This window comes from Bubalus bubalis, chromosome 12 (assembly GCF_019923935.1).
Source record: "Bubalus bubalis isolate 160015118507 breed Murrah chromosome 12, NDDB_SH_1, whole genome shotgun sequence".
Classification (NCBI taxonomy): Eukaryota; Metazoa; Chordata; class Mammalia; order Artiodactyla; family Bovidae; genus Bubalus; species Bubalus bubalis.
In genome coordinates, this window is record NC_059168.1 from 85,945,326 (window position 1) to 85,958,637 (window position 13,312).

At 35.3% G+C, this 13,312-nt stretch overlaps 1 protein-coding gene across 7 annotated transcripts in view; it reads left to right on the plus strand.

The window, feature by feature from the left end:
- ROCK2 (Rho associated coiled-coil containing protein kinase 2) overlaps positions 1-13,312 on the plus strand; it is a 132,937-nt gene that overhangs the window by 51,109 nt on the left and 68,516 nt on the right. For all 7 annotated transcript variants that reach the window (XM_044926246.2, XM_006073749.4, XM_006073747.4 and 4 more), the window contains exon 4: positions 12,775-12,912. In XM_044926246.2, coding sequence (XP_044782181.1) covers positions 12,775-12,912 — 138 coding nt within the window. The remainder of the gene's footprint in view (positions 1-12,774; positions 12,913-13,312) is intronic.

Consider the following 13,312-nt stretch of genomic DNA (forward strand, 5'->3'; position numbering starts at 1 on the left):
TGGACACAGATCCCCAAGGACAGTTTTTAGAATTCTTTCCTGTCCTATTAAACATTTTATTAATGACTTATATTGAGGCAGTAGTGACAGGTTGAATAACTTTGTAGATGAGTTAAAACTGGAGTATGAGGATGATTTTAGAAGATGAGCCAAACCCCAGAAATCATCAACTGGGGAGATACTTAGCCAAATAGAATAAATGAAACTTAACCAGAATAATTACCTGTACTTGGATATGAAGAATTCAAGGAATAGATTGCTAAACAGTATATCGAAGAATGATTATTCTTGAATGTAAACAAGGCAAAAACCATTGGTGATATGGCTACCCAAAAATAGTAAAGTTTGGACTTCTTTAATAAATTTCTAAGATAATACAGATCGGTTTTCTCTAATTTGAGGTGATTGGGCCATACCTGAATATTTAATTCACTCTAGGTGGCCTGTTGCCTTGTTTTAAAAGACATGTTGATGGAGAGTATCAAGGAACAAATAATGCTCAGGGACTTGAAATAATGCCACCTAGGGTATTATTGAAGGAATTGAGTCGTTGATTTGGAGTAGATTTTAGGAATGGGCTGCCTTGGAAAGTAAAGAGGTTTTGTTTTTGTTCTTAGTGGCAGTGCTGAAGCTTCAGCTAGCAGAATGCTGTAGTGGGGAGGGTAGAAGATTGAGTTACATGACAGTTCATATGAAAGTTTCTAGAAGAGAGGGAAATTATAAAGTAGTTGAATCTTAGCTCTACCATGGCCTAACTCAAAAGACCATGAGTACAGGCAGATTTCTCAATCACTCTGAATTCCAATCTGTAGAATGCTGATAGTAATACCTGTGTCATGGAGGTCATTATAGGAAAACTAAGTGAATTTAAAAAGTAAGCCTGATTGTAGTATTCTCTGAGTGTTAACCATTGTCATTATTTGCTATTTGATATAGAAGTCATACCACATGTATTTGAAATAGGCACATTGTTTCTTCATGCTATATGATTATGGAAGAGACCCTAGAATTTGATGTTGTATTTTTGGAGAGAAATATGACAGACCTTGACTTGTCATGTTTTTGTGACAGGGTGGTCATTGTTCTGTGTTAGATTAACGTGATCATTAAAATTTAATATGTTAAAGAAGTCTTCTATTTTTCTTGTTAATTTCCATCCTATATTTCATTTGGCCACAAAATATGCAGAAACAAAGTTAAATTTTTTAAAAAATGAAAATTATTTTAATATTCCATTAATCTGATGACCTGACCTGAGAGCTTGTACATGTTTGTTTTGGATTTAGTTCTTGGTTGTTACCTTAAGCAGGGACTCTTCAAAAGAAGGGTGAGAATAAAAAGGAAAAGTCCAGGTGCTTTCCCCATTGCCTTTTGAAGTTGATTTGTATGTTGTAATAAATTAGGCAGATGTGTAGGGATGTTCCATGTTTGGCATATTTTTATGATTATGTTTTTCAGTCATCTGAAGAAAGTTTTACAGTAGTGGGTGCAACTGTGTCTTCCCTTGTGAAATGCTTTTTCTGGTCAAGTTAAAAATACATTATCACAGAGGACGTACCATTCAGTTTCTACAAAAATTCTCATTGTAAAAGTAACTCTGGTATGTTACAGCAGCTATTCCATAGCGTAAGAGCTAGAGTCAGGCTGCTTAAAGTTGAATTCTGACTCTTTCACTGACTAGCTGTGACGTCAGACAAATTACTTAATCTCTCCATGCCTTAAATTTCTAATCTGTTAATGAAGATAACAATAGCATCTATGCCACATGGGATTACATGCAAGTAGTAAATGTGACAGTATATATAAAGCATTTGGGACAGTTCCTGGATTATAGTAAATACTTAGTAAGCATTAGCAGTTAATTATCAGATAAATAATGGCACATTTATCTGTATCTATCAATGAAATATTTCATCAGGATCTGTTATGTTCCAGGAGCTGTGCTAGCCTCTAAAGATGTAATAGAATAACGGCTCAATCATGTCCAACTACTTGCAACCCCGTGGACTGGGTCCTCTGTCTATGGAATTTTCCAGGCAAGAATACTGGAGTGGGTAGCCATTCCCTTCTCCAGGGCATCTTCCTGACCCAGGGATCGAACCCATGTCTCTCACACTGCATGCAGATTCTTCATGGTCTGAGCCACCAGGGAAGCCCCCTTGCCATCTGAACCACCAGCGAAACCCCAAAGATACAGTAAGATAGCCTCTTGCAAAGAGTAGGAAGCGACTGAAATGACTTAGAGCGCACGTGCACACGCGCGCACACACACACACACACAAAATCTTGCTGAGAGTGGTAGTTTTGTGCAAGAGATGAAGAATTTTACTTTAAACAGGTAAAATATTGTTAGATTATGATAAATGCTATGAAGGAAAAGATCTGTATGCTATGAAAGAGAATAATGGCGGAATGTGCCTTATTCACATTGGGAGGTTGGGAATGCCCTTGCTGTGAGAAAGTGACAATAAGTTAAAGGGGTTGGCCATGTGAAGAAGTATGGATGGAATGGAAGTCAAAATACAGAGGGAGTACTTGTGAAAGTGGCATAAATCAGGAAAGTGACAAGTCATTTAACTTATTTGGGTGTAGATTTCCTCATCAGAAGAGGCATTTTTTTGTGGGTTGAAAAGTTCTATAATCCCAGGAAGGCAGAATTTATCTTGTTTTATGGTTTTTTTTCCCCTATCTACCTAGATGGACATTTAACTTCTGTTTTTATATCATGAAAAGTTGGTAACAATAAATGATTTTAATGTATAAAATCCTTATTGTTTTTGGATTCTATTCTTTTGGAATATTTTATTGCATCTAACTTTTATGGAACATAATATGATTCAGTATAGTATATTGATTAAGAGCATGGACTCTGGAGTGAGACTTCTCAACTACCCACCCTCTTTGTGACTCTGTATTCTCAGTTGTAAAAAGAAGATAATAATAGTTCATTATTTATAGAGTGCTCTGAGTGTTAAATGAGCTAATACATGGAAAAGATCTAGAATAGTGTCTGACACATAGTAAATAGGTAATAGATTTGTAGGATAAAATTGGAGCCTTCCTGGAAAGCAGTTAAGTTCCTTTTAAAGACTCCTATACTCATTTCTTTTTAAAAATTTGTTTATTTTTGGCTGTTCTGGGTCTTTGTTGCTCTGTGGCCTTTTCTCTAGTTGTGGTGAGCAGGAGCTACTTTCTAGGGGCAGTCCTCTGGCTTCTCATTTTGGTGGCTTCTTTTATTGTGGAGCATGGGCTCTAGGGCTTGATTCCCAGGCTCTAGAGAGCACAGGCTCAGTAGTTGCAGTGCACGGGCTTAGGTGCTCTGTCATGTGAAATCTTTCCCGGATCAGGGATCAAACCCATGTCTTCTGCATTGGCAGGCAGATTCTTTACCACTGAACCATCAGGGAAGCCCTACTCATTTCACATATTGGCTTAACAAAGCATGTTTTTATAATTAAGATAGTTTAATGTTCACTTTTAATAGATATTTTTGCAGAAAGTACTCTGGTACTGTGGAAAAAAGAGTCAAGGTCATCCACTTTTGTTTCAATTCTATGGTACATAGGATTCCTGTCATCAGAGCTTTCATTTCTTTTATCTTCGAGTGGCACTAATAATAGGACTTTTATAAGATTTTTTTGTGAGTACTAAATTATATTATACATATGTGGTACTTATCATGGACCTGGCACATTGTAGATATCCAGTAAATATCAGCTGTTGTCATTGTTGTGACTTCTCCATTAAGATGTATCACAGACATCTAAAAAGCGAATTAGAGTGCTTGATTCCTTCTGTAACTTTGCTCTTCCTCACCAAATCTGTTCCTTCTCTTACTTTCCCATCTTAATAAATAAATGGCTTTAACATCAACCCAGTTGATGCTCAAACCCCAAAATTGGGGTCATTATTGATTTCTCTTCCCCTTATTTCTTATATTTAATTTTCCAGTAAGTCCTGCTCATAATATTTCTCTAGTCTCTCCACTTTTGGGGAATATTCACCTTTCACCAAGATACTTTGTCAAGTATTAGGGCCTGCTTTGTTCCTGCTTTGTTTTTTACTTCTGCTAATAGTTTCACTGTTGTACTATTGATTTTGGATTGGGAAGTGCTGATGGAGAAAATACCAAAACTATGCTTATTAAATCTTCTGCAAATTCATGCCACCTAAGCTCAGCTGAACCCTTGTGACTCTTTGGCAGACTGTTTTCCCCATATTTCATATCGTTGTATTTTCACATACCACTCTCTCCCCCAACTTGGGTATAATAGAATCAACTGTAGGGCTTTTCTAACATACATGTTTTGCTTCATTCTGTTTTCTTTATTTCCCCATTTCTCCATGATGAGATATATGAAAAATAGGAAGTATAGATCTGTCTAATATGAACTGATACTAAATTGATCCTTCTAAAATGTATTCATTGTACATATCTTGGTATTATATGACTCCCTTATCTACTGAATGAAGCAGGAAGTGTTCATCCTGGCTATTTAGCCTCTCTTTGAAGGCATCAATTAATCTTTTATACTCTTATTTTCCATTATGCTGTTCACTCTGTACACTCAAGGCTGATATAAGATGAGGATTTTTTAAAAAAAATCTCCTACTGACTTGCTTTTAATTTAAATGATTTTAAACTAAACTTTTAATGTGGAACCAACCAGAAAGAAAGAGCATATGGGAAATTATTCTCTAATACTTGACAGATTTTTTAGTCCTCTTTGGGAATAAAACAGTCTCCTCTCTAGTTGTAAGGTTATTTCTGATTTGTTAAAATTATCTCCCTCCTTCCATCTACAATGGAAACCTCAGCGGCACAGAATAACTATTCCAGATCTGTCAAATAGATGCATTGAGTCTTACTGTAAAACTAATCTAAGTTTTACATTAGAAATCAATTTTAAAGCCTCAAATGGGAAATTTTGGTTAGAATGATTTTCAGAAGTTTTTGTCCATAAGTGTTCTAGGACCTCAAGGTCTATTTTAGGAGTTTTCCAAGCATGTCTCTAGCTACACTTAAGAATGCTTCATCTACTTAAAGTTTTTAAAAAAACTATATATTAGCTATGGAAAACATAAATATAAGAAAATAAAAATCTCTCAGAATTCCATCAGCCGAAATAAAACTGTTAACTGTTTTGACCCTTGTTATCTTATTTTTTAATTTTTTTTTTTCTCTATTTATATAGAGTCATTGCACTCATCCACTTTTAAAATTAGAAACAAGGAATATAGTATTCTTTTCACTAACAAATAGAAACTGGAAGAAAAGCGACATTTTTGTCCTTTAGGTAACCATAGATTAGTGACATAGGGGAGACATGTAAAGCTTCATAATAGAATGAACTGAGTTCCATTTGGCTATGGTGGAATTAGTTAACATTTTTGTGGACTATGTTCTGTGTGCTAAGTGTTTATATTCATTATCTTATTTTATCTTTGCAACAATTCTGTGAGATTCTTAAGTAGATGAATTCACCGAACTTTAGAGAGGTTAAGTGAGTTGGCCACATCGTTCATAAATAGCTGGGAGTTTTGCCCAGGTTTGTTGACATCTGTGTCCATGCTTTTAAGCAGTATTCTCTGTACAGTGTGATAATGAATCACCAGTGTATCTTGACTGTTTATCCATCCATATGGAATAAAGGAGAAAGCTAGAGAACAAAGGGGAATGTACAGAGTTGCTAAGGGAGATTATAATAGAATCATTCAGAAGGAGATATCCTCACAAGGAAGGTCAGTGGAAACCAGCTTTCCTAAAATAACAATGCTTTATTGTAGTACTTTGTAATACTAGTACCAGTGTATTTTAAGGTATGAGGCAGACATTTGGCATGAATACAACTATAGCCGCTTAATGTTTGTCCTGTAGATCAAGTCAAAGTCTACAAGCCAGTGGTTTCTGTCTCATGTGCTATGAGCCTGTAAAGTGTCCTAAAGTGTCCTTAGATGAAATTCAGGCCTCATTAACTAGTGTCTAACCAAGTTTTGTTTATTTACTAAAAGTTTTATAGATCTTATATAGCTATAATTTTGTTAAATTTATTGAATTGGATAATTCCAACATTGTGCTAACCACTTGGAAGCCTCACAAATGAAAGTTTGTATTCTGTTCTTAAAGGAACTTATGAAGTAGACATATACATGACTAATTATGATATTAGATTATTGGAGTGGGTAGTATTTCCCTTCTCCAGGAGATCTTCCCAACCCAGGGATCGAACCCAGGTCTCTCTCATTGCAGGCACATTCTTTACCAGCTGAGCCACAAGGGAAGCCCAACAATACTGGAGTGGGTAGCCTATCCCTTCTCCAGGAGACCTTCCCGACCCAGGAATCAAACCAGGGTCTCCTGCATTGCAGATGGATTCTTTACCAACTGAAACCAACTGAACTATCACAGAAGCCTCATATAGCTATAATTTTGTTGAATTGGATAATTCAACATTGTGCTAACCACTTGGCAGCCTCACAAATGAAAGTCTGTATTCTGTTCTTAAAGGAACTTATGAAACAGACATATATACTACTAATTATGATATTAGATTATCATAAGCATTTTGGAAGCATGGAAAGGGAAACAGTTTTGCATAATCACCAAGAGTGAAGTCAACAAGTATTTTTCACATGTTCAGAAAATCATCTTATGCCTGTGTTCTTGTTTATTTGAATGAATGGCTCCTTCTTCTAGGTTTTTTTTGTTTGTTTAATTAATTCATATGTAAAAGATTAAGCATAAATAAATGTTTAACTATTTCCTAGTAGCTAACAAATATCTTTTAGTTTCTGTTCATTGTTGTTGTTCAGTCACTCAGTTGTGTCCGACTCTTTGTGACTCGATGGATTGCAGCACTTCAGATTCCCTGTCCTTCACAATCTCTGCTCAAACTCATACCCATTGAGTCGATGATGCCATTCAACCATCTTATCCTCTGCCCTCTTCTCCTCCTGCCCTCAATCTTTCCCAGCATCAGGTCTTTTCCAATGAGTCAGCTCTTCGCATCAGGTGGCCAAAGTATTGGAGCTTCAGCTTCCTTATCACTCCTTCCAGTGAATATTCAAGGTTGATTTCCTTTAAGATTGACTGGTTTGATCTCCTTGCTGTCCAAAGGACTCTCAAGAGTCTTCTCCAGCACCACAGTTCAAAAGCATCAGTTCTTTGGTGCTCAGCCTTCATTATGGTTCAACTCGCACATCCATACATGACTACTGGAGAAACCATAGCTTGGACTAGATGGACCTTTGTTGGCAAGATGATGTCTCTGCTTTATAATATGCTGTCTAGGTTTGTCATAGCTTTTCTTCTAAGGGGCAAGTGTCTTTTAATTTCATGACTGGAGTCACTGTCTGTAGTGATTTTGGAACCCGAGAAAATAAAGTCTGTCCCTATTTCCATTTTTTCCCCATCTATTTGTCATGAAGTGATGGGACTCGATGCCATGATCTTAGTTTTCTGAATGTTGAGTTTTAAGCCAACTTTTTCACTCTCCTCTTTCATCTTCATCCAGAGGCTCTTTAGTTCCTCTTTGCTTTCTGCCATTAGGGTGGTGTCATCTGTATATCTAAGGTTATTGATATTTTTCCCGGCCATCTTGATTCCACCTTGTGCTTCATCCAGCCCAGCATTTCTCATGATGCACTCTGCATATAATTTAAATAAGCAGGGTGACTGTATATAACCTTGACATACTCCTTTCTCAATTTGGAACCAATCTATTGTTCCATGTCCTGTTGTTGCTTCTTGACCTGCATTCAAGTTTCTCTGGATGCAGGTAAGGTGGTCTGGTATTCTCATCTCTAAGAATTTTCTAGTTTGTTGTGATCCACAAGTCAAAGGTTTTAGTGTAGTCAGTGAAGCAGATGTTTTTCTGGAATTATCTTGCTTTTTTTATGATCCAATGGATGCTGGCAGTTTTATCTTTGGTTCCTCTTCCTTTTCTAAATCCAGCTTGTACATCTGGAAGTTCTTGGTTCATGTGCTGTTGAAGCCTGCTTAAAGGATTTTGAGCATTACCTTGGTAGCTTGTGAAATGAGCATAATTGTGTAGTAGTTTGAACATTCTTTGGCATTCCTGTTCTTTATAGCATGATTCTTAAAACTCTTGTCGTGGTCTGGATCAGGCATAAATAATATTAGGGTATAAATTAATTGGTTATTACTGTTATATGATTGCTTTCTCTAATGAAGTTAAGCAACATTCAAAATCTAATTTGCTCTTAGAATAAGTGAACGTTTGAAGAATGGCATAAGTACAGAAGAGAGAGTACCTTAGCTGTCTCTTTTTAGTAACATAAACTAAAAAAAAGGAACTTTTATTAAAAGCTTTGCTAGCAATGAGCATTTGCTTTGCTATAATTTGCTAAGTAAAAATCTTGTCTGTCTTCTGGGGAAGGGAATGGACTAGGATCGTTCATTCCCTAATCCCACACTCTCGCAATCATGTTTTCGTATTGCTTTTCCATGTATTTATTTCCATCATTCTGTAAAAGGCATAGCACCATACAAATAGAAGGAATTGTTATTTCAGGTTAATAGTTTGGCATAGAAAACGGATATAATCTATGACCCTCATCATAATTCATTTGGCCCTTTGCATATAGGATTCTTTTCATGTAAACTTATGTCAAAATACTTTAAGAGTGATATAACCCATTGATATAAAAACCTTTGTAATTATAATATGATTGAGCAGTTTTTATCCTGGGCTGTATTTTCTTTCAATCCATATTGGTTTTATTTATTTGTTGTATGAAGTACTGAAAAGGGGTGTTAAAATTTCCAGCTGAAATTAGGATTTGCCTGCTTCTTTCTTTAGTTCTGTCAATTTTTGCTTCATGAAGTTTTAAGCTCATTTATTAGATGCAAGCGTATTTAGAATTTTTACTGTCTTCCTGATGAATTATACTTCTTTTTTTCTGAATTATCTTCTTTATCTCTTGACCTTGTTGTGTTTTGTCTATTATTAATATTGTTCTACTTTCTTATCCTTGCTGTTTGCATGGTTTATCCTTTTCTTTTTATTTTTAACGTGTTTGATGTTATATTTAAAATATATAAGGTTATGTTTTGCTTTTTAATTAATTCTGGAAGCCAACTATGCTCACCACTTTACCCCCAATGCTGCTTTTTAATTAATTGATAATTTCTGCCTATGAATTGTATGTTTAGCCCATTTATATTTGCACATACTTTAGACTTTAAAATTGTCTCATAGGCCCCTAAGTCTGTATACATTTTCATTTATTCATTTTTCTCTTTATTCTTCAGATTGATTTGTGTTTAGGTTCACTGAACGTTCTTTTTTAAAAAATTTACCTATTTTTAATTGGAGGACAGTTGCTTTATCATATTGTTGGTTCCTGCCATACATCAACATGAATCAGCCAAAGGCTATCCCTTCCCTCTTGAACCTCCCTCACATACTGAATATCCTTTTATCTCCAGTCTCTGTTAAGCCCATCCAAAGAATTTTCCATTTTAGTTATTGTTCAGTTATAGAATTTCCAATTGGTTCTTTTTTTTTTTTAATAGTTTCCACTTTTCTGTTGGTTTTTCCTTCTGTTCTTTCATTGAAACTATTTTTTCCTCTTTTCCTTTAGCATACTTTCTTTTAGGCTTTTGAGCAGATTTGAAAGAGATATTTAATGTGTTTGTTAGATAAATCCAGTGTCTTTTGGGGCTGTTTTCTGTTGACTGCCTTTTTCTTGATGATGAGTCATGTTTTTCTTTTTGCCTTTCAGGTAATTTTTAAATTATGTACTGGTCCTTTTAGATATATGATAGAGACTCTGGATTTTATTTTTCTTTGACAAGTGTTGGTTTTCATTTTAATAAGCTGTCCAGTTACTTGTTGATAACCTTTTAACTTTGGAGCCTTAGTTTTTTACTTTGTAAATGTAGATGTGTTTAAAGACCAAGTTGTTCCCAAGTCCTTTTAAGTACTGTACCTCCAAACTCTACTCCCTTTTTGATCTTTTAGGGTTTGGTATTATAAAACTTTGTTAGGTGGTGCTAGAGTAGGCCTTGCTTTAGAGCATGGTTCTTTCTCCTAAGATGTCTTGTCTGGATGCCCAGGAAATATCAGGGTTTCTTCACTCTTTTTTTTTGGCTAGAAATTGAATGTCTCTGTAATACTGTTTAACATCTGGTGTCCCTGTTTTGTTATCAGCTGCATAGCAGTTGCTTTCTGGTATACCATTGGTATTTCCTCTTTGAATAATCCCTACCTTTGTTGAGCTTATATTCTAATAATGGGACTCAGACAATACAAGGAAGCAAAAATTGCAAATTATGATGTCTTCTTAAAAGAAAACAAATTGAGTTCTCGGGTAGAGAACAATGAGGTTATTTCCACCACATCTGTAGTTACTTCCTTCACTGAGTCTTGAACTCCTCAAAGTCAGCAGTGAGGGTTGGAATTAACTTCGTCTGAACTCCTGATAGTGTTGATATTTTGACCTCTTCCCATGAATCACAAATGTTCTTCATGGCATCTAGAGTGGTGAATGCTTTCCAGGTTTTTAGTTGACTTTGCCTGGATCCATCAGCTAAATCACTATCTATGGCAGCTATAGCCTTACAAAATGTTTTTCTTTAATAGTAAGACTTGAAAGTTGAAATAACTCTTTGATCCATGGGCTGCAGAATGGATGTTGTGTTATCAGGAATGAAAATAACATTAGTATCATTGTACATCTCCATCAGAGCTCTCGGGTGACCAGGTACATTGTTAATGAACAGTAATAATTTGAAAGGAATCTTTTTCTTTGAGCATAGATCTCACCAGTGGGCTTAAAATATTCAGTAAACCATGTTGTCAACAGATATTCTGACATCTAGATTTTGTTGTTCCATTTTTAGAGCACCATCAGTAGATTTGGCATAATTCTTATAGGCTCTGGAATTTTTGGAATGGTTATCTCAGCTAGATCCTTTGGATAACTTGCAGCAGCTCCTACATTAGCACTTGCTGTGTCACCCTGCTCTTTGATACTGTGAGGAAAGTTCATGGGCAGCCAGTTTCTGCTATCTTCCGACATCTCTTCTATAGCTTCCTTATCTCTCTCAGCCTTCACAGAACTGAAGACAGTTAGAGCCTTGCTCTGGATTAGGCTCTGGTTTAGGGGAATGTTGCTGCTGGTTTGATCTTTTATTCAGACCACCAAAACTTCATCCATATCAACAATAAGGCTGTTTTGCTTTCTTATCATTTATGTGTTCACTTGAGTAGCACTTGTAATTTCCTTCAAGAACTTTTTCTTTGCATTTACAACTTGGTTCACTGGTGCAGGATGCCTAGCTTTCAACCTGCCCCAGCTTTCATCATGCCTATCTTACTGAGCCTAATCCTTTCTAGCTTCTGCTTGAAAATGAGAGATGCACAACCCTTCTCTTCCTCTGAGCACCCACAGGCCACTGTAGTATTATTAATTGGCTTACTTTCAATATTGTTGTGTCTCAGAGAATAAGGAGGCCCAACGTGAGGGAAAGAGGGGAATAGTAGGTCAGTGAAACAGTCTGAGCACACACAGCATTTAAGTTTACTGTCTTATATGAGAGCATGGTTTGTGGCACCTCAGAACAACTGCTGATCCCAGATCACTGCAACAAATACAATACAATGAGAAAGTCTGAAATATTGTGAGAATTACCAAAATATGACACACAGACATGAACTGAGCAATGCTATTGGAAAAATGGCCCCAGCAGATTTGCTCAACACAGTGTTGCCACAAACCTTCAGTCTGTAAAAAAAATGATGTAATACATACAAAGTACAGTAAATCAAAGTGCAGTAAAACAAGGTATTCCTGCAAAAACTGTCAGACCAGAGTGGTATCAGTGGAGATAGTTAGAAATGGTTGGTTTCTGAGACTGTTTGAAGGTAGGACTGATGTGATTTGCTGATGAGCTTTATGAGCTGTATGAGAAAAAGAGGAGCCAGAGGTTTTTAGCCAGAGCAGTTAGGAGAATGAATATGCCATTTACTGAAATAGAAACTATGGGAGGAATAAATTGAGGGGTGAAGATGTGGAGTTCGGTTTTGGACATCCTATTAGGTAATTCAAATGTAAATGTTAGCAGTTAACTATTTATTATTGATTATCTAATAGAAGTCAATTATTATAAACATTCATTAAATATTTATTGGTTCTGTGGTAGAGTTTGCTATGTTATATTCTAGGATTAAAATGATGGTCAAAAATAGATGTTGTCCTTGCCCTTATGGAATTAGCAGTCTAATGAAAAAGGTAAGAACTGATCAAATAACCATATTATTGGTGGTTCTCCCCCTTTAAAAAAAAAAAAATAACCTTTTAAATAAGATACCTATAAAAGAAGTAAGGATGACTTAAGAAAATCACAAATAACCCTTGGTATCTAAATTTATTAGGTTCTTATGTTCAAATCGTGATGGATACATGTACATACCTTACAATTTTTTCATTTAACAATGTTTTATTCTTTAAATTGGTTAGCTTAATATGAAGGAATGAAGCTTAATGAATTCTGTTTTATTTAGATGAAATGAGGTAGTTTTATAGTGAGTTTAGCATTTAAAGGTATAATATATTTCATGAAAAATTTAGGCTGTTGGGAATTTTCTCCTCTCATTAAAAATGCTGTGTTTTTCCATTTTGTTAGCTAAGGGTCATTTTTTGTTGTTGTTGTTAACTAAATCTTGAAGAATAGCATTATAGTATGATCTATTGTTCACCATTTTCTCATAAAATTAAAGTATTAATTCTTGTGTTAAAAATCAACAGGTTCGTCATAAGGCATCACAGAAAGTTTATGCTATGAAGCTTCTTAGTAAGTTTGAAATGATAAAAAGATCAGATTCTGCTTTTTTCTGGGAGGAAAGAGATATTATGGCCTTTGCCAACAGTCCCTGGGTGGTTCAGGTAAGCAGACGAACTTTTTATATGTTTATTTCCCTTTTTTATAAGTGCTTATAAGTTAGAATTGATTTTGCATTCTGAAAGTCCTATATCTCATTCACATGAGAGTGTAGTTATTTTTAATAAGATCTGATTCATTACACTTGTTTAATCTTCTACAGCAGTATGTCATTTACACATGATAGATATGACGTAAATTGTACAGAAACAAGTATTACTTGCAACTTTGTCTTTTTAAATTCCTTTTTAAAGAATTGAGTTACCAGTATGCCATTGTCCCCCACTTACTCTTTCTCATGATTTGTATGATTGTATGATAAGAACAATAATTAGTTTATCTTGAAAAGGACAAAAAATTTAACATTAAAATTTTTGAAAATTCTCTTTCAGTCCTTTATGTGTT